Below are 18,935 nucleotides of genomic sequence, written 5' to 3'. Positions count from 1 at the left end.
TTATATTAGCTTAAAAAATGATGTTTGACAACTGTCTGTTATGACGTTCAAAAGATTACTTTCGGTTTATCCCTCCGCGTGCTTCAAATAGTGCAAGTTAAATTAAAGCATACGACAGTTTTTTTCAATTAAAATATGAAAAATTGTAATTATGCAACACAATTACTTAATGGATAATCTCAATGCACTATTTTGCATTTCCCTACCGCAGACAACGTTTGTTTACGTTTTAAAACGACGTAGTAATACACAGTGTAAGACAGAAAAATCTCACACTGCTGTCTCACACCGGACAAACCGATCTCACACCGGTGATAATGCGAGAAAATTAGACACCACAGAATTGTTCTCCAATAATTATCACGTGATTACTATTTTAATGAACTGGGACAACCATTTTTTGAATGTGAATCGTTTGTCTAATTAATTAATTAGGCATTGGACCAGAGAAAATATGAATCTGACATTTGATGTTGATACAAATTGCCATGATCCATAATTTGTGTGTATACTCATGTAGAACAAATAAAAGTTGTAAACATCGAAGCTTTTAATCTTTTAATTCTGTGTTAAACGTTAACACAGTAACATCCAGGGATAGTGATGGCCATGTCAATAAGAAAGTTGTGAGAGTGGATTGTGGAGCGCATGGCTCAGTGGTCAAAGGCATTATAGGCCAGTAACTCGGAGTTGGTGGTGCAAACCATGCTGTGGTCACTTGTTGTTCAGTCTTTAGATATGGCTCTTAATATGCAGTCTTGGTCCAACAAGCTGCGCTAGGTACCAGCTTGCATTGGAGTTAACCTGTGATGGACAGGCCCCGGGGCCATAAAACTTAGACATCAGGCCCCAGGGCCATAACACTTAAGACATCAGGCCCCGGGGCCATAAAACTTAGACGAGCTCACTTCTGATCTCAGTCTCATGTTTACAAAAGGAATGTATAGTGAGACTGAGATTAAAAGTGGGCTCGTCCAAGTTTTATGGCCCCAGGGCCTGATGTCTTCTCTAGACTATCTATATCCTACCTTCTTTTATCTGCTAAGCACAACAGAAAACTGGGTGCCTTAATTTTGTAATAAATTGGGACAAATTACAAGTCAACACCAAAATTTAGGTTTCTTTTCTTATTTATTAAGTCACAGATTAAATATCTTGTATAAATGGCATGATTTACGCAAACATGGGTTTCAGAAAGAGACAAACATTTTTATCTTAATCCTCTCTTCAAAACATGGAGAGTCTAAAAAGTTCAAACATCTGTCAATCTGAAAAACAGACAGGCTTACTTGTAAAGAGTGTCTTTTAATAATTTAACTTCTTTTACATTTTTAAGATAAGAAATAAAATATAGCGACACTAATAGCACTTGATTATAGAGAAATAGGCATCATCTCTATAAACATCCATACACTGCAGCAATTATCAGTATATATACACTAATACTGGGGATTTATAGTCAGTTCACCTGCATAGCAGAGTAAGGAAACAGACATCACAGAACGCAATGTATTATATACCCAGAATATCACTACCACGTCAATCAGCTTTATCCAGTTACAATACCAAACAAAATGCAGCAAAGGAGAATACAGGTACTGTTTAAAAAAAGACTCCTTGACGGTTATCAGATATGCCAACATTCCTGTCTTCCTAAACAATCACACACTCTTTTCTCTCTCATTCACACACACACACACACTTACACTGAGAAAAAAGAATTCATGAGAAAGTAATGGCTTTTGTCCACTGCCGACCATTATTTACACAAATTGACAATCCATTAAAATAGTTCATTACCATACATGTTCTGCCATTAACATCACCCAATAACATACATGTATTCCAGAAACAATGTACAGCTATCCAATGATGGAACGGAATATTAGTTCATTTTGTAGAATTTCATTATCACAGATGCCTAATTTTGATTGGTCGGTTTCCTACCGACGCTGGTCCCACGCCTCCTCGTCGAACGGGTCAATCTGACGCTTACTGTATGCGTCCTTGAACTCTGACCCCAGCATGTTTAGGTCGCCCGAGTCACGGATCACTCCCTACAATAAGATTATTACATCAGTTTCACCTATATCTCTATATGAATGAACCTAGGCAAATTGGTGATCTCTCACCATTTGCAATAATAAATGATTTAAATCCAATGAGTTGTGTGTTTTCTATGCCTGGGTCTTGGAGAGATTTTATAATCACATTTTTTTTATTCTCGTTTTGAATTTTTAAATTCCTGTTTTATAGAATTTTTTATGGAAAAGATCCTCATTTCATTTCAAAAATAATGTGTAAAAATCTGTAGTGATGATATCACAGTCACTGTGTCATATCAAAAATTTACACCATGGAAGACATCCACTGCTAAATGAGGCAAACACGTGGTTAATAAGATATGTGTTTAATTTGGTATGCATTGAATACTTAAACTTAACTTGTATAAACCCTTACCTTGGGTAGATATCAGAATTAGCCCTTACCTTGGGTAGATATCAGTATTAGCCCTTACCTTATGTAGATATCAGTATTAGCCCTTACCTTGGGTAGATATCAGTATTAGCCCTTACCTTATGTAGATATCAGTATTAGCCCTTACCTTAGGTAAATATCACTATTAACCCTTACCTTAGGTAGATATCAGTATTAGCCCTTACCTTGTATAGATATCACTATTAGCCCTTACCTTAGGTAGATATCAGTATTAGCCCTTACCTTGGGTAGATATCACTATTAGCCCTTACCTTAGGTAGATATCAGTATTAACCCTTACCTTGTATAGATATCACTATTAGCCCTTACCTTAGGTAGATATCAGTATTAGCCCTTACCTTGGGTAGATATCACTATTAGCCCTTACCTTGTATAGATATCAGTATTAGCCCTTACCTTGGGTAGATATCACTATTAGCCCTTACCTTGTATAGATATCACTATTAGCCCTTACCTTAGGTAGATATCAGTATTAGCCCTTACCTTGTATAGATATCAGTATTAGCCCTTACCTTAGGTAGATATCAGTATTAGCCCTTACCTTGGGTAGATATCACTATTAGCCCTTACCTTGTATAGATATCAGTATTAGCCCTTACCTTGGGTAGATATCACTATTAGCCCTTACCTTGTATAGATATCAGTATTAGCCCTTACCTTGGGTAGATATCAGTATTAGCCCTTACCTTGGGTAGATATCAGTATTAGCCCTTACCTTAGGTAGATATCAGTATTAGCCCTTACCTTGTATAGATATCAGTATTAGCCCTTACCTTGGGTAGATATCACTATTAGCCCTTACCTTGGGTAGATATCAGTATTAGCCCTTACCTTATGTAGATATCAGTATTAGCCCTTACCTTGGGTAGATATCAGTATTAGCCCTTACCTTAGGTAGATATCAGTATTAGCCCTTACCTTGGGTAGATATCAGTAATAGCCCTTACCTTAGGTAGATATCAGTATTAGCCCTTACCTTGGGTAGATATCAGTATTAGCCCTTACCTTGGGTAGATATCCCAGCAGCCTCATGGCGTGCTCCCTGAGCAGTTTCTGTCTCTCCTCCTCAATGATCTGTTTCCTGAATGCCTCCATCCTCTCCTCCTCACGGCGCTCCTCAAGCTCCCGCTCGCGGTCTGCGGCGAACTGAGACTTCCTGTCATCAATGAGCTTCTCCACTGCTCGCTTGTGCTCAAGCTGCTTCATGCGGCGCTTGTTGGCATTCATCTGCTCGATGCGGTCATCCTCCGCAAATTTGGCCATCATCTGCAATGCAATTATATCAGCATGAATTCAATTGTAGTAAAGAAACCATTGGGAAAATTATTGAAATTACAGAGCATCATGTCAACCTGAGTGCTATAATGATAGTTAAGTTCCATAGGGAATCTGTCTTAATGACGCCTGATGTTACAGAGTGACCCCCTTTTATAACATCTAAGGTTACAGATTTGTCCCTTCCCAGACTTTATGACTTTAGCCACAGGCCCCCGGGCTTAAAAGTTAGACGAGCTCACTTTTGATCTCAGTCTCACTTTTACAAAAGGTATATTGCAAAAGTGAGATTGAGATCAAAAGTAAGCTCGTCTTACTTTTATGGCCCAGGGGCCAGAGTTATTCTCTTCATAACTGAAGTTACAGAAATGCCCCCATTATCAATGTAACAAAAGAGTTACTCTCCCCCCCGCCCCTCCCCCTTATAACAACTGCAGTTATAACTATATCCCAAGAGTTGTGTCCCTTTACCTGTTGCCTGAACTCCTCCTCCTCGTCTTCCTCGGCCTTCCGTCGGAGATTCTTGAAGTGCATCTGTTGGGCGTGTGTACTCTGTAGCTCCAGCCTCTGTCTGATCCTCCTCTCCATGTCATCCTGTGTACAAAAATAGCAGCCAATCAGAACCATCCAAAAACATTTGTCATTCAATTCCGAGCCACGGAATCATTTATAATGAAAGAGATATTTAACAATCAGTTTGAAAAAAGTTGTATTTTCTAAAGTAATATACTGTATTCCTTATTCTTTGCAAATATTTACATTCCGCGATTCAAACATTTTGCATCAAATTGCGGGAAAATAAAATTGCGAATGCCTAATTTTTATAATAGGTCCATTTAGTTTTATCTGTTCAAAAAATTAAAATGAGATTTTAAAACTTGCAAGATGTGCTTCTCCCAATTTTACGCAAATAATAATTCCTCGCGTTTATTTAGGAATCTACAGTATGTGATATCACAGAGATTCACTGATCTTCCTTATGTGAAGTCTGAAACATATCATTTGAAAAATACAATATTCTTCTGATCCCAGAAACTAAGGTCCACCCCAATATGACAACTACTTGTGATACAGAACTTGGATCCACCTCAATACTTGTGACACAGAACTTGGATCCACCTCAATACTTGTGATACAGAACTTGGATCCACCTACCCTTTCTTTCTGTCTTTCTTTCTCCTCTTGCTCCTCCAGATACAGCTCCATGCGGATTCTCTCCATCTCCTCTCGGGCGGCGTCCTTAGCTGCGATGTCTTCTGCCAGCTGAAAGGAAATCAATCGTCTTATGTTAGAGATAAAATTTCTTCATCTTACTAAATGGTCCTTTTTTAAAGACATCCATAAACCAATACAGTCATATGATTTGTCTGACATTTAGCATGAGTATTATAATTTTAGAATTAGTCTTTGTCATTGTCTAAAAAAATGTTTTGATAAAATGAAAATAATAGGTTACAATTTGAAATCACATGAATTTGCTAAAAAAATTAAGATTATCAAAAATAACTAAACATTGTACAATATAACATCCCCCCCCCTTTCCCAATGCTACCTCTTTCCCCACTTTCCCTCTCTTTCTTTATAATTCAATTCTCCTTTGAAGCTTCCCTTAGTGTATTAGTCATCCTTACACTTTATAATACTCTGCCCCAATCCCCCTCTCTACTTTCCCTTTCCCCCATGGTAAATAAATCTACTCACAGCGTTCTGTACGCGGGCCATGGCCTCCTCCTTTTGTTTCTTGCTCTCCATGCGCGCGTTTTCCCGCTGTTCCTGGAGCCGGGAGAACTGTAGGATTTTGCGGTTCTCCTCCTCCATCCTCTCGCGTTCCAAGACCTTCCATTCCTCGCGCGCCTCCTTGAACTCCGAGATGTACTTCTGGGTTGCCTTCTTCTTGGCCATCGTCAGCTCCCTCTCTCTAAAAAAAAATTCATTATTTGTAAGTTTCTGGAGTCGGATCATTGCCATCATCAACTCAAGCTCCCTTTCCCCACCTGTACACTAACTCTTTAACATTTATTTATGAATTCATAAACATTATCTTTCAAATCAAGAATATGACAAAAAGGAACAGTGTGTTGCTTAAGTGACTCCTAAACATGGACGTAAACGTAGACCAGGTAACAAAATGGAACTGCACTGTAATATTATCTCCTTAACGTAAACAAAATGTACAAAGACTTTAGTTTTGAACATACAAAAGACTTTATGTCCTTAACACAAAGATAAAGTATGAAACAAGACACTCTGTCCCTGTGGCGTACCTCTGGTCCTCCTCGTAGATCTTGCGGACGATCTCGTCGATCATCAGCTTCTCCTTCAGGAACTCCTCGTAGGCCTGCTGTTTCTGCTCCTCGCGCTCCTCCAGCTGTCTCTCCAGCTCCTGTTGGTACCGGATCTGTTCCCGGTACTTCTCCACCTCGCGCTGCCGAGCTGCCTCCTCTGCTCGCTCGTGCTCAATCTTCATCTCGCGAGCTATCTCAGAGTCACGTTTCTAAAAAAAAAATTTTAAAAGGCCTCATTACTAAGAACGTTACGGTAATGTTCTGATCGTTAATGCAGAAAACAAATTTAGTAATCTGTACTATGAAAACTTGGGTAACAAAACTAATTTTCAATTAATTTTTCAGAGGCAGCAGGGGAGTAGAGACTAAAAGCAAGATTAAATTGCAATACTGTTTTGTTTTCAACGTGAGGAATTTATTAGATATATTTACCATGACATCAAATTTAATGGCCTCTTTCTCTGCTATCTGGGCAGTCCTTTCTTTGTTCATGTACGCAGATCGTAGCTTAGCTTCTAATTCTCTCAACTCTAAACTGTAAACAAAGTAAATTGAATTGGTTCACTAAAATTATCTCAAAAACCTACATTTCAGGATATTGACACTTCAAAGAAAGGTTACAAAAAAAAATTCTTTCAAAATTGACATCACCAATTGAATGTAAATTAACAGAGTGGAAAACTAAGAATTAAATATTCAGTAATTCAAATACTTTGGGTAAGTTTTGCCTGAAGAGAGTATTTTAATAACTTGACAATTATTTTTTATGATTCTATGAATGACAGAAATACTTGAGGCATATGATGTGTGTATAAACATCTAAGATAACTGACTGAAGTTGTTACTGGAAAAGACAAATCCCTATTTCAAAAATTCGAATTTAAGAACTCTGTTAAAAAAAACCTCTTAATTTCCAGTATGTTTTCAAACATGTAGGTTTTTATTAAAGCAAAATCAGATTACTCTTGTTTGTTTTACCTGGTTTCCCTGATTTGCTGTCTCATCTTCTCGTCCCTGATGGAATCTAGTTTCCTCTTCTCTAGCTCTGCAGCCAGTCTCTCCTCCTGTAACATCTGTTCCTCTCGGATCAAACGGTCCCTCTGTGCCTGGAGTGTAGCATTCAAAATTGACATCAGATTTACTGATACACATATTCAGTGATATTCTGCATTATTTTCATCAGAGAAGAAGCTATAAAATGTAAGCAATAATTTCATATCTTATGAAAGTTATGTCAAATTCTCTTCAGATAACATTCATTTTGGTTAAACTCCTCTCATCCTCCTTATAAATGAGCTGTTATTGACAATTCTGACAATTCTCTCCTTTTCAGTTGAAAAAATCAGAACTTTACCTTTAATATTGCTTCTTCCATTTCTCTTTCTTTTTGTTCCATCATTGTACGCCTTATAAATCGTTTCTCTGATATCCTTTCTTCATTACTCATATTGGCTTCTAATCTTTTCTCCTCGTGCAGCCGACGAATTGTGTCCTCCCGATAATCTTCCTGCCTCCTCATGTTTTCGAGCTGCCTCTCTCTTGCCCCACCTGTCAGGGCTCGACGAACAGTTGTCTACGGGGAAAAAGGGCATTCATTATTTATAGGGGTTTAATAAGGGGAGAATATAATTCAAACTGATCGTATAATAAGCAGTCACTACAACAGTAACAACACACTTTTCCATCTCTTTTGACAATAAAAACCAACAATAAATCAAACTTATACAGTAAAATCCAATACACCAAGTAAACGAATCAAATGAAAACAAAGCAGAGGAAATGCGATATACATATCATGCATATGAATATGATACACAAAACAGAATTGTTGAAAACGACAAACATGCACATTCTATACAATATTTCAGCATGTTCAGAAGTTTTATTTACTTGAATGTAACATGATTCAGTTTAAGAATCATGTTGTGCATTAAACAAACTTGATTTCTTCACTAATGTAATCTAAATCAACTTACCATCTTGTTCGATATTTGCTTATTCCTCGCGTACGATATTCAAAGAGGCTCCCGGTGTTATTTGTGTTTGCACTTGGATCAGTCTGTTGCTAGGTTGGTACAGGTTAACATAGATTGTAATAATTGTTCATAATATCTTCCCAGATAAAGTATTGTCCTAAGATTTACTACTATAGTTATTAACGTATTATTTTAGACTGGAATATCAATAAAAGTTATATGCTGATGATATATTTCCTTTTAAATATAATAAAGAATCCTCATCCCCCATATTGGAAGATTCTATTATTTCTTAGAGCGGCCATTATTATTCCGGACAAAAACGGAAGATTAAACTTTTTTAAAAAAATCCGCAAATCTATGATTTTAGATATTGCATATATATCTTTTTTAAATTGTCTTCAAATGACAGAAATTAAAGTTGTAGAATGAAATTTTCCTTGAAAACCAATCGTAACTTTTCGGACCTCTAAGAGAAATTCGATATCAACAAAAAGCACTTCCGGTTATCTGACGTTTGTACACAATTCAAGGCAAAGCCAAAGAATCTCTTAAAATCACAACATTGAAACACCCATCGGATTAATTTGGAGTCTGTAAGGGTAAGGATAAGACATATACTTCCACAGTACAGGCCTAAAGGAATTTATTTTAGTGATATGAACTAAATTGGGATCTTTCTAAGTGGTTGATAGATCAGTTGGTCTCTCAACCGCCACCAATTATCTTAGTAAAGTCAGACTCAGTGGTATATTTTAACGTAAAGTGAAATAAACATCACGTAATTCAGTTTTTTCACACAAATTGCATCTTGGGTGAAACAGTTTCAACAGAGAAATAACTGTTATGTATTATGTATGTACACATTCTGGGGAAATTGTATTTTCATTTTCGTTTCATTTAGAAGATAAAGCAGTGCAGGAAAGATGGCGGTTCCAGCAAAGATAGTGCTGAAGAGCACGACCAAGATGTCCCTAAATGACAGGTGAGCAGGGGTAGACCCCTGGTGTCAACACCTTCAAGAGGTCCTAGCAAGGGGGGTCCACCCGGGATCCATCATCTCAAGAAATAGTGTGTTGAAAGAGAGGATGTTCCATAAAACCGACCAGAATCTTCTTGCTCCAGCACAAATGCAACTTGTGTGCAACAAGCATGTTGATATATGCAAATGATGTATATTTATGAAGTATAGATGAGAAAAGTTTAGATAGAAATAATTTTTTTAAGGGAATTGAATACAATATTTCAAATTATGGTTAATATAATTTTAGCTTTTGAATTAAATGCATGGTGAAATGAGAGTAGGAAATGAAGTTATTGAGACATGAGCAGTTTGAGTAAGTAATTGTAAAAGTGCATGGAGTAATGTTGCTAGATTGTTGCACAATGGTGGCTCTAGTAAGGCACAAGTCATGATGGTTAAATATGATTCACAATGCAGAAAAAATTGTAAAGCAAGAAAGTGCAATAACATCTAATGCACTGCTGTGCCCTAGTAAGGCAAATGTCCAGTTCATGCTGGAAGCCTTGCAGTGATGGGTACAAAAACACAGCAAAAAAAAGTGAAAAGTAATTCAGAGAGATGATCAGTAAATGAAAGGTTTTTAAACAGACCACATGACAATGTTTAAATGTGCCTTGCCGTCATGAGCCACCTTAACAAAAAAAGTGTGTGGAGAAAAAGTAGGTGGAGTCTTGCAGTGACGGGTTTACACCCTAGTAAGACTAATTCTGTCTCCTTGTCTGAAGATTCACCAACATTGTCAAGACCCCAAGCTCACCCACCTCCCCCCAGGCCATCAGGGCCAAGATGGCCGCCGCGCAGCAGGCATCCTCGGCCAATCGCAGACTCGCTCAGCAGATGGCTAACAGACCCACAGTGCAGGCCGCACTGAAGATTAAAAAGGTGAGAGATAGGGATTTGAGTTTTATTATTATGTGTATTTTGTTTGGCAGAAAGTGTCATTCATGCAGTGATTTTTCTAATCTTATTTTGGTCTGAAGTTTGACCCTTTCTATTTGCTAATATCACAGATTTTTTCTCAAATTGACCTGTGCTTTTTCCACATTAAGTTTTTGTTTAGCCCCACTCTTCTAACAAAACAGAATGTTTTATGATTTTAAAGAGAAAACAAGAAAAGCACTGAAATATCAAAAGAATACAATATGAAAAATATGGAATTGGAACAAATCAATTTATTGTATTGTTTATCTTATTTAAACAGTAATGCTAGTTTTTCCCAGTTGACCAAACCTTCGACACCCCCAAAACATTGATGTTTTTTCTGAATTCAAAAGCCACAGGCCCCTTCTAAGAAAAAAAAAATCACTGTAATGGCAAACTTCATAAGGCTTTAAATATCCAAAAATTGTCCTTGTATGTGGATAAATCAGGCATTGCATGGATTCAACCAGAAACAGTATCTGCATATATTTGATAATTGATGTTCAAATATTGTGTATTTTCACAGTTTTATAATCTTCATATGTATAATAAATCCAGGCTACAGTTGGTAATTGTACTTGTGTAATAAATACAGGCGAGTCTGAAGCAGCGACTGGGACACACGAATGTGAAGGCTCGTCTAAACATGAACGCAGTGAGGGGGCGAGGAGGGGGCAGAGGATTCAACCGAGGACTGAGAGGCGGAGTGAGAGGTCAGCGAGGAGGAGGGGCACCCAGAGGAGGATCCATGGCCCGGGGAGGGGGAGACGGCATGACCTCTAGAGGTAGGTGGTAATTTGTAGGTCAAATGAGCTATAGAAAGGTCTGTCACTGTTGTAAACACAGTTTATGTTATAGAGATTCTTAAGTTAGTAAGGTCATTCATGGGTTTTTGGTTTATGTAGGAAGATCATGGATATTTACCTTGTCAGGTCATGTTTTTTAGCAGACTAGTTGAGGTGGCTGTGTATCAGCCTAAGAGCAGGTGTGTTACTGTTGTAAACACGGCATATGTTATATCCCTAGAAATAGTGTCCTGTAACTTTGTAGAACAGAATGTTTAAAGAAATAATTTAACCTAACCTTTTTAGTTTATGTTGACCTGTTATTTTACACGGATGTTGGGTTTGTCTTAAACTCTTTTACAGTCAGTATTTTAGTAAGTTCTAGAATATATAGAGCTGTGAAAAGAATTAAATATTTGTTTATTTTCAAATGTTAAAGGAATCATCAAAAAAAGGGAAAACAATTCATGTCATGTTACCTTAAAGATATATTTTGAGTGTCAGGTGTGGATGTAATCATTGATTAGAGACTGGTGTATTTCAGGGCGAGGTCGTGGAGGATTTGGACAGCCAATCAAACAAGGAGGAGGGTTTGGCAGCAGTCCACGCGGAGGAGGATTCAGGTAACTCCACCTGTAGATTATTGGTATCCAATATCATGTGTAATCAGTCTTGTCAAAGTCTAGGAATGTAATGTCGTGATAAACCTTTGTCAACATCTTCATGATCCTGATTAACTTTTGTCAACAATGAATACGAGCAAGTAGATGTGTGTATTTGTCACTTTAAAAAATATATATTTGTAGGTGTAAAAACTCAGTGGTTGTGGCAATTTTACAGTATTTTTCTCTCTCCCAACAAAGAAAGTTTGATGAATTTATTTAAACCTTATAAAACATGTCATTAAATCAGTATTTTAACGTAGAACAGGTAATTCTCACTTTCCAAAGGTGTCAGTTTGATTCATTATGTAAATTTAGATTTCATAGACGATTGTACAGACTTTTGACTCCAGAATTTTCTTGTCAAATTGATTCCCATTAAGTGGAGTGTGATTTGTTTTACAGAGGCCGGGGCCGAGGAAGGGGAGGCTTTGGAGACCGAGGGTAAGTCCCAGTCTACTTTCTCTTTCTCCAGCAGACTATCTGTGTTATTTCTGTTCTACTGTTTGTAATCAGTGAAGCATGCAAGGAATGACCTTGAATTTTGTAGGGGTCGTGGACGTGGGGGTTTCCATGACAACTTGTGAGTTTGATGCACTGCTGCTTTGGGTGTGACCATTGGCCTTGTAGCATGAATATTTCACATTTCTAGTTGAGACAAACAAACTTTGATAAGGGTATTGGAATGAATTTAAAATCAAAGCTAAAATAATAATCGATTTTAAAGTTATGGTACATTTCATGTATTTATCTAGAATAGGATAAATAAGCTTTGCCTGCTTTCTGAGCCTAATATTTTAATTTGAAAAGTTACATGAATGGCATGCAGATTTTTGTAGTAAGTCTCATGAATATTCAGTACCATTTGTGTTATGTAGTCATGGTATTCAGTATAATTCATTATTACATAATAATTATGTTTACACGGATGGATGATATTGTAGAAATGGTGGTAGTGGGAGAGGGAGAGGGGGGTATTTCGAGTACAAGTGAGTCACTGGAGGTCACGCATGTCTCATCCTCCACACCCTTGCATACATGTACACCTAGTGGTGCTTCTGTGTTTTGTGGTCAAATTTATTTGGTTCCTTCTTTTAAAGCTTATATTTGAAATATCACAACAATTAATTTAAAAATTGGGAAAGTTTGTTGTTTGTTTTTTTTTGACGAAAAAAATATTTCAATAACTTTAGCTGCTTTGCATAATAGAATCTCTTTTAAATTAATGCAGAGTATATTTTTGATATGCTTTAAATAATAATAAAAAAAGAACAAATAAGAAATTCAATGTAATGTTGCTTTAGGACACAGTGCAACCTTGTGTTGCTTTGGAACACAGTACAACCTTGTTGCTTTCTATGGAGTCCTACCTACAGTTTGTTTATCGTTCGTTTCTATTGTGTTGGATCCTCACAATAACTACTTCTGTTTATTATTTACAAGATGGACTTTGGTCTAACAAGTCTGAAACCAGTTTCTTTTTGACTTGCATTCCTTGCTTATTTTTAGGACCCAGTATAGATGATAAGCCTTCTGATTATGAATGCAATTATTCAAACTTTGTGATTGGCATGTTGGTTTTTTTTTAAAATTGATGTCTGATTAATTAATGGATGAACATACCAAATCAAATTGTTGCTAGCTGTAATAAATTTTATGCTTGGCCACTTTGTGCCTATGGTTCTAATTGTGTGACTTTTTTCAGTAGAGGCGGGAGAGGGGGTCGTGGTAACAGGGGAGGTAACCGGTTCCAGAGAGGTCGTGGGGGTCGTGGTCGTGGGGGCAGAGGTCGCGGAGGGTCAAAGGTTGGCATGACCGCGGAGGAGTTGGACAACCAGCTAGACATGTACATGTCAAAGAGCAGCACCACCGTACGGAGTCACCTTGACGCCGAACTCGACGCCTACATGGCAGAGTCACAGAGCTGAACATGAACACATAGAGATGAACATGAACACCATCAAATGAACTTGAACACCTTTAACTTAACATGAATACCTGATCACTTGAGAAGAAATACCTTGAACCGAATATGGACACCAAGTGAACATAAACATGTAGAATTGAACATGAAAAACTTGAGGAGCATTAACAATCATCATTGAAATCGTGAACTGAACGTGCAATATGCATTATTAACCAATTTAATGACTTCCGTACCAAATCTATTTTTTTTGTCTGAAATTTTTTTTACTAGGAGATATTTTTGGTGACTTGTGATGGAGTTATATAGTGTGGTGATATTGATAGTGAGTTTTCTCTCAGTTTTACAGAGGGGAATATTAGTGTGAATAAATTATACATAAAGTTCATAAAAAAAAAAAAGAGGTGCTGTATAATTGAGCCAAGGGGTGGTACAAGCATTCATTTTATATGGCAACATTACATGACTGGAGTGAAAGATTGGACTTATTGTTATAGTGTTATAAAGAATATCAGAGATAGTTAACAGAGAGTGTTTTATGTATGATCCACCCATCATGTAACACCAAGCTTTAGTGTTGTGGATTTACAGATGATCACAGTAGAACGTTCATAGAATTCCCTGTATGTTATCCTCTGTTAACTGTCCCCCATTAGTACTACTTATATAACACTTATCTGTAGACTGTTGTGTTTTGTAGAAGTTTTGTAGCAGATGTTTATTTTGTTTTTCATGCTGTTAGAGTATATAAAATATACTTACAATCATTGCTTGTCTTGTTTGTTTACTCTTTGATACTTTTAATTCAAGCAATATTTATAAGACCCCTATTAAAAAAAAATTCATATTTTGAATACAGGATTATTATACATGTACTTAAAGTTTAAAATATTTGGTGGAAATTGGTTTCTCAATAAGTTCATGTAGATTTGATAAAGCTCATTTCAGAATCTACCCTTATGAATATATGCACAACATTTAGAATTCTCTCAAAAACGCTTATTAAAATACACGGCTAAACATGCTAAATGTAATAATTTAAAATATTGCGTATTCTTTGCATTTTAATAATACTAGTTGAGTCCGTTCTATAACAATTCAATTTGCTCTCTTGAATGGGGATAGTCAATGAATCTAAAGCACTAATATTTTACTTGAATTGATAATTTTATTAATCTCTGCACATGTTCAACAAAGTGAGCACTCTCCAAAATTTGTGTTGGTATATGGAATTTTGGCGAGCACTCGCTCTGTTGAACATGTTTCTGTACAGGGGTATCATAAAATTGAATTCTTTTCAGTGAAGATTTTCAGATACATGTTAATCCCAGTTTACTTGCAATGTGTGTGCAAGGATATTGTGGACTGAGGTTTCGTTAATATTTGAGGGCATCGACTTTCGTAGTTTGGGTGAAAATCATGGAGTAAAGGATGTGAATATTCATAGCCAATGATCCTTTAATTACATTGTTATTAGAAATTGCACTTCAATGAACTTATAATTTTGTGGATCATATCGGCAACAAGATTCATTGAAATTAACTAGACTTTGACCCGTGCGTGCACAGGTTGTCATTGCATATTATGTCGGGCATTTACAAAAGATATATCAAATTTGCACACCATGTTGACATTCAGAACTCTCAGAATTTTTCATGTTAAAAACACTGATTTAGAGTTTTCTCGCATTATCACCGGTGTGAGATCGGTTTGTCTGGTGTGAGACAGCAGTGTGAGATTTTTCTGTCTTACACTGTGTATACCTACGCTGTTTTAAAACGTAAACAAACGTTGTCTGCTGTAGGGAAATGCAAAATAGTGCATTGAGATTATCCATTAAGTAATTGTGTTGCATAATTAATTACAATTTTTCATATTTTAATTGAAAAAACTGTCGTATGCTTTCATTTAACTTGCACTATTTGAAGCACGCGGAGGGATAAACCGAAAGTAATCTTTTGAACGTCATAACAGAAAGTTGTCAAACATCATTTTATAAGCTAATATAATGCGAGAAAAATAATCATTCATTATATACTCGTGTGGGATAAAGAAATTACACCTCGGGGCCAAGATTCACGGTCTAGGACTCGGCAAAGCCTCGTCCTAGACAGTGAATCTTGTCCCCTCGGTGGAATTTCACTATCCCACACTCGTAATAATGAATGATTCTATTAATCTCCCATATTTTCTTCCATGAACGAATATATAGCAAATTTGTAATGAAAATCTACACGTATTTGTATCATACGTTTTTGATTTTATCCTTGCAAATGTGATATTGTGAAAACATAAATTAAAGAGCATCCCGTGATTTAGCGGGAATGTAATGCGCATGTGCAAGATTGTAAAATCAGAAAAATTCAGACGATTTCCAGATTTTTAAAAAAAATTTTGTTGATTATTAATTAGCAAAGCCTAATTGAGAAAAATCAAAATAAAATTGGTAATCTCCGAGTACCAAAATTGTTAAAAATATATAAAACAAAAGACAGTACTCTTCCGATTTCTCGGTAAAGCCCAAAAATTCGAGTCTAGTATTATCGGTATTTTAATATAGTAGCATGGATAATCAACAAATATTGATGAAAGCAGAGTATGAAAAATATCTCTGTCATTATTATACAAGAAATACTACATGTAAACATTTGAGAGGACATATAGCTTTAGGGAGAAAGGATAGCCATGCCATCCTGGAATGTAGATCCATCAATAAATATGACGATTTCGACCTCTGCCCGATCTCCCATCACTGTCAAACAAGATTGACAAGCAGTACTTTATAATGAAACATTTATTGGTCAAATAATTTTACAACATGACAAAAGGCAAACTTCACAACCAAATTATCACAATCTTTAGGAATGCTTGATGAATTTCAGTGTACAATATATCCTGCTTGAAGATTATAAGTGAAATTCACAGCAAAGGCAAAATGGGGTCCGTTCCCACAATGATTGTACATTGTACTGAATTGTTATAACTAATAAAAAGATATATCTAACCAACAAAAAAGTTGTAACAAAGGCACACTTAGACTTGGAATCAGGTAAAGAGGTCTCTCATTACATAACTATATGTCTTTAGTGAAAATAGATACAGTTCTGAAGAAGGCCATTAACGTACAATTTGCACTTAGGAGAAGAAATAATAACATTTAATGTAAACAAAAAAAAGGTAAAAAATAATATACATACAAAAATAAATCCATTGTAAATACATGTTTAATACACCAAAAAAAATCAAACTCGAAATGCACTCGAATACCTCCATATTATCACAGTTTTTGTAACATAAATAATAAATAGTAATAATATTATTAAGGTCAAGGACGGAATAATAGCGGAATCATAACTTTTAAAGTTCATAACATAAATATACACAAAAATGCTGTGTTCACAAATCAACTTCCATCACAATAGAGTAGTGTTAAGAGTTGTCTGCCCTTTATTCACTGAGCTGACACAAGAGGGCAGCACCTTTAGAGATCCAGTAATCCTGCGGCTGTTTGGACGGCAGATGTACAAACACAACAAAGTTGGTGGAGTGACCTACAAAACACAAGTCATGATTTTTTCGTAAAAAAAAAAAATGATTTTAAAATAGACACACTAGAAATAAATGCTCCTAGGTATGGAGGTAAGTTATTAACTAAAGAGTCCTGTCCCTATAGTAAATTGTGGATAATAAAGACACATTTTAAAAACCTAACTGTTCCCAACCCGACATCCCAAAATTTTTTTAAGACCCCCCTCCCCAAAACAACTTCGAATTGATTGTTATAGATATCGTATCCTCCTTTCTCCTTTCTTTTACCCTGTCCCCCGACTCACCAGTTGTGGAGAGAACACCGGCCCTGGCTGACGTCTTGTACAGCGGTGCAATATAGTCAGCAGGATCGGGGACAAAGTCCATCTTGGGCTCCATGTGGAACATACAGAGGGCGGAGTTCATCACGCCCTTAATGGAGTCTGTGACAACCATCTCTTTCTCGTCCCAGCGACACCCGTCCATGAACATCCCGTGGACCAACACTCCATCCTCGGGGTTCGGCAGCTGAAAGACAGCGAGAGGTGGTAAATAAGTTGATTGGGAAATTGTTGGTAAGAGGATTCAATTTGGTGGATTTAGGGGCTCACTAGTTGATTAGTGTATACAGGGAAAATTTTGCCTCCGTTTTATTTTCGCCCTCGTTGTCAGCGGGTGAATTTAAGACTGGGGAATTCTAATGTCTCAAGTTATTTCTCTTTGATTTATTAGTTCATTTGGCGATATATAAGTATTTCTCTGTGATTGATTAGTTCATTTGGCGATATATAAGTTGATTGATAGGCTCCTGGTGAGTTTTTTTCACTTTAACCGAGCAAGAGCTATGCAAAAACTAATATTCATGTAAATCAAACTAAATGACCCCTTCTCTGTAAAAATAACTGATCATCAGTAACAATAAATCTTTATATCTTCTCAGAGAAACTTTTTTTGTACATAAAAAATTAGCACCAACACATTATCCTATCTGTCTTTGTAGGTGACTGTTTGACCTATTTTCCACCTACCCCTTTATCAAGCTCAATCTCCTCCCCAAACTTGAGTTCGGCCATCTGTGCAGTGACCTCCTTCTGCTCACGGAAATGAGGGAGTGGGTGGAAGTGGAAGGTCAGGTGATCAATCGGCAGGTTATACTTCCTGGCGTAGTTCTGTAGCGTGCCAGTCAGGAAACCTACACAGAAAGATGTAACAACAAAAACATCCTAAAACACAATATTTAATAGAATAATATAGAGGGATTAATCTTCATGCACAAGTTATATACTTTTCATCCCAAAAGAATTTTAAAGCAATGTGAATAGAGATTAAATATACATTTAAATGAATACATGTACAAAAAGTTGCATCCTAACGTGCCTTTATAATTGGGTCCAATGAGTTTCAAAACTTTTCTATTTAACATCAATCTCCAAAAAGATCTGTCATTAACAAGCTGTCACTCTCCAAGTAATACTGACCTTGTGGGAAGAAAAATCCGGACATCCAGTAGGAGCGAGGCTGACCATGTCTGACCCAGTTATCAATGAAGGAGCAGCGATAAATCAGGTCATTGACCCAGCTCCCCAGGGGTTTGAGGGAGGGGTAGGCGGCGGCCGCCCACAGACTGGGGACCTGGCTGTTGAGGAAGGCGGTGTAGACCAGCTCCAGCTCCTCACTCATCACCACGAAACCCTTGATGGCCTTCTGTAGCTGGTACAGGGAATTCTGGGAGGGAGATTGCTCATGGTTAGTTCAAGGGCATACATTGTAGAAAGGTGGCTGACATTTATGATCTGATATGATTAGAATCCATCATATTTAAAATCTTTTGCCAGATATAAAAGCAATGGGTAAAAATTAATTGCCAGTAATACTCAAGATGAACTTTTTGGCCGTAGTTTGGCATAATTAATCATCATTTGTTCAAATCAAGCATTATTGTGTCAAAGACTTTTTTTTCCAATGTTTCCAGATAAATTTGATGAACAAATTCTAAATCTCTTCATGCTCAATTTAGAATAAAAGCTACACCAACATGAAAACATAATAACAAGGT

General features: G+C 36.7%; 3 protein-coding genes across 6 annotated transcripts in view; 1 reads left to right on the top strand and 2 right to left on the bottom strand.

Annotated features, from left to right (window-relative positions):
- Nucleotides 1-1,125: 1,125 nt before the first annotated feature.
- Nucleotides 1,126-8,185, bottom strand: LOC128170717 (meiosis-specific nuclear structural protein 1-like). The gene is made up of 10 exons (XM_052836488.1): nucleotides 8,036-8,185; nucleotides 7,414-7,632; nucleotides 7,038-7,165; nucleotides 6,492-6,594; nucleotides 6,039-6,268; nucleotides 5,476-5,692; nucleotides 4,930-5,037; nucleotides 4,246-4,368; nucleotides 3,505-3,765; nucleotides 1,126-2,057 (listed from the first exon to the last, which is right to left on the bottom strand). The coding sequence occupies exons 1-10, from the start codon at nucleotides 8,036-8,038 to the stop codon at nucleotides 1,944-1,946; spliced, it is 1,506 nt and encodes a 501-aa protein (XP_052692448.1). The 5' UTR covers nucleotides 8,039-8,185; the 3' UTR covers nucleotides 1,126-1,943.
- A 300-nt stretch (nucleotides 8,186-8,485) lies between these two features.
- LOC128170727 (chromatin target of PRMT1 protein-like) lies at nucleotides 8,486-14,118 on the top strand. 4 transcript variants are annotated; one of them, XM_052836501.1, is made up of 8 exons: nucleotides 8,486-8,637; nucleotides 8,940-9,020; nucleotides 9,785-9,941; nucleotides 10,576-10,765; nucleotides 11,310-11,388; nucleotides 11,833-11,871; nucleotides 11,978-12,010; nucleotides 13,136-14,118. In XM_052836501.1, exons 2-8 carry the CDS (start codon nucleotides 8,962-8,964, stop codon nucleotides 13,353-13,355), a joined length of 777 nt encoding a protein of 258 aa, XP_052692461.1. In that variant the 5' UTR covers nucleotides 8,486-8,637; nucleotides 8,940-8,961; the 3' UTR covers nucleotides 13,356-14,118. The 4 variants fall into 4 exon arrangements, with proteins under 4 accessions (XP_052692461.1, XP_052692459.1, XP_052692463.1 ...); XM_052836499.1 differs by having other exon boundaries at nucleotides 13,133-14,118; XM_052836503.1 differs by lacking the exon at nucleotides 11,978-12,010.
- Nucleotides 14,119-16,127: 2,009 nt separating this feature from the next.
- LOC128170743 (dynein axonemal heavy chain 6-like) overlaps nucleotides 16,128-18,935 on the bottom strand; it is a 29,814-nt gene continuing 27,006 nt past the window's right edge. Inside the window, 4 exon segments of the mRNA XM_052836526.1 lie at nucleotides 16,128-16,902; nucleotides 17,185-17,407; nucleotides 17,908-18,071; nucleotides 18,358-18,604. Coding sequence (XP_052692486.1) covers nucleotides 16,799-16,902; nucleotides 17,185-17,407; nucleotides 17,908-18,071; nucleotides 18,358-18,604 — 738 coding nt within the window. The 3' untranslated portion in view covers nucleotides 16,128-16,798.

Source organism: Crassostrea angulata, chromosome 2 (assembly GCF_025612915.1).
Source record: "Crassostrea angulata isolate pt1a10 chromosome 2, ASM2561291v2, whole genome shotgun sequence".
NCBI classification, from domain to species: Eukaryota; Metazoa; Mollusca; class Bivalvia; order Ostreida; family Ostreidae; genus Magallana; species Magallana angulata.
Note: the sequence above shows the minus strand (reverse complement) of the source record. Positions and strands in the feature narration are given on the sequence as shown.

Coding starts and splice junctions, on each gene's coding strand:
- LOC128170717 (XM_052836488.1), bottom strand. Junction 5,693..6,038: donor ATCTACGAGGAGGACCAGAG/GTACGCCACAGG, acceptor ATTTTTTTTTAG/AGAGAGGGAGCTGACGATGG. Junction 3,766..4,245: donor AGGAGGAGTTCAGGCAACAG/GTAAAGGGACAC, acceptor ATTGCATTGCAG/ATGATGGCCAAATTTGCGGA.
- LOC128170727 (XM_052836499.1), top strand. CDS start 8,962: ATGGCGGTTCCAGCAAAGATAGTGCTGAAGAGCACGACCAAGATGTCC. Junction 9,021..9,784: donor AAGATGTCCCTAAATGACAG/GTGAGCAGGGGT, acceptor CCTTGTCTGAAG/ATTCACCAACATTGTCAAGA. Junction 12,011..13,132: donor GGGGGTTTCCATGACAACTT/GTGAGTTTGATG, acceptor GACTTTTTTCAG/TAGAGGCGGGAGAGGGGGTC.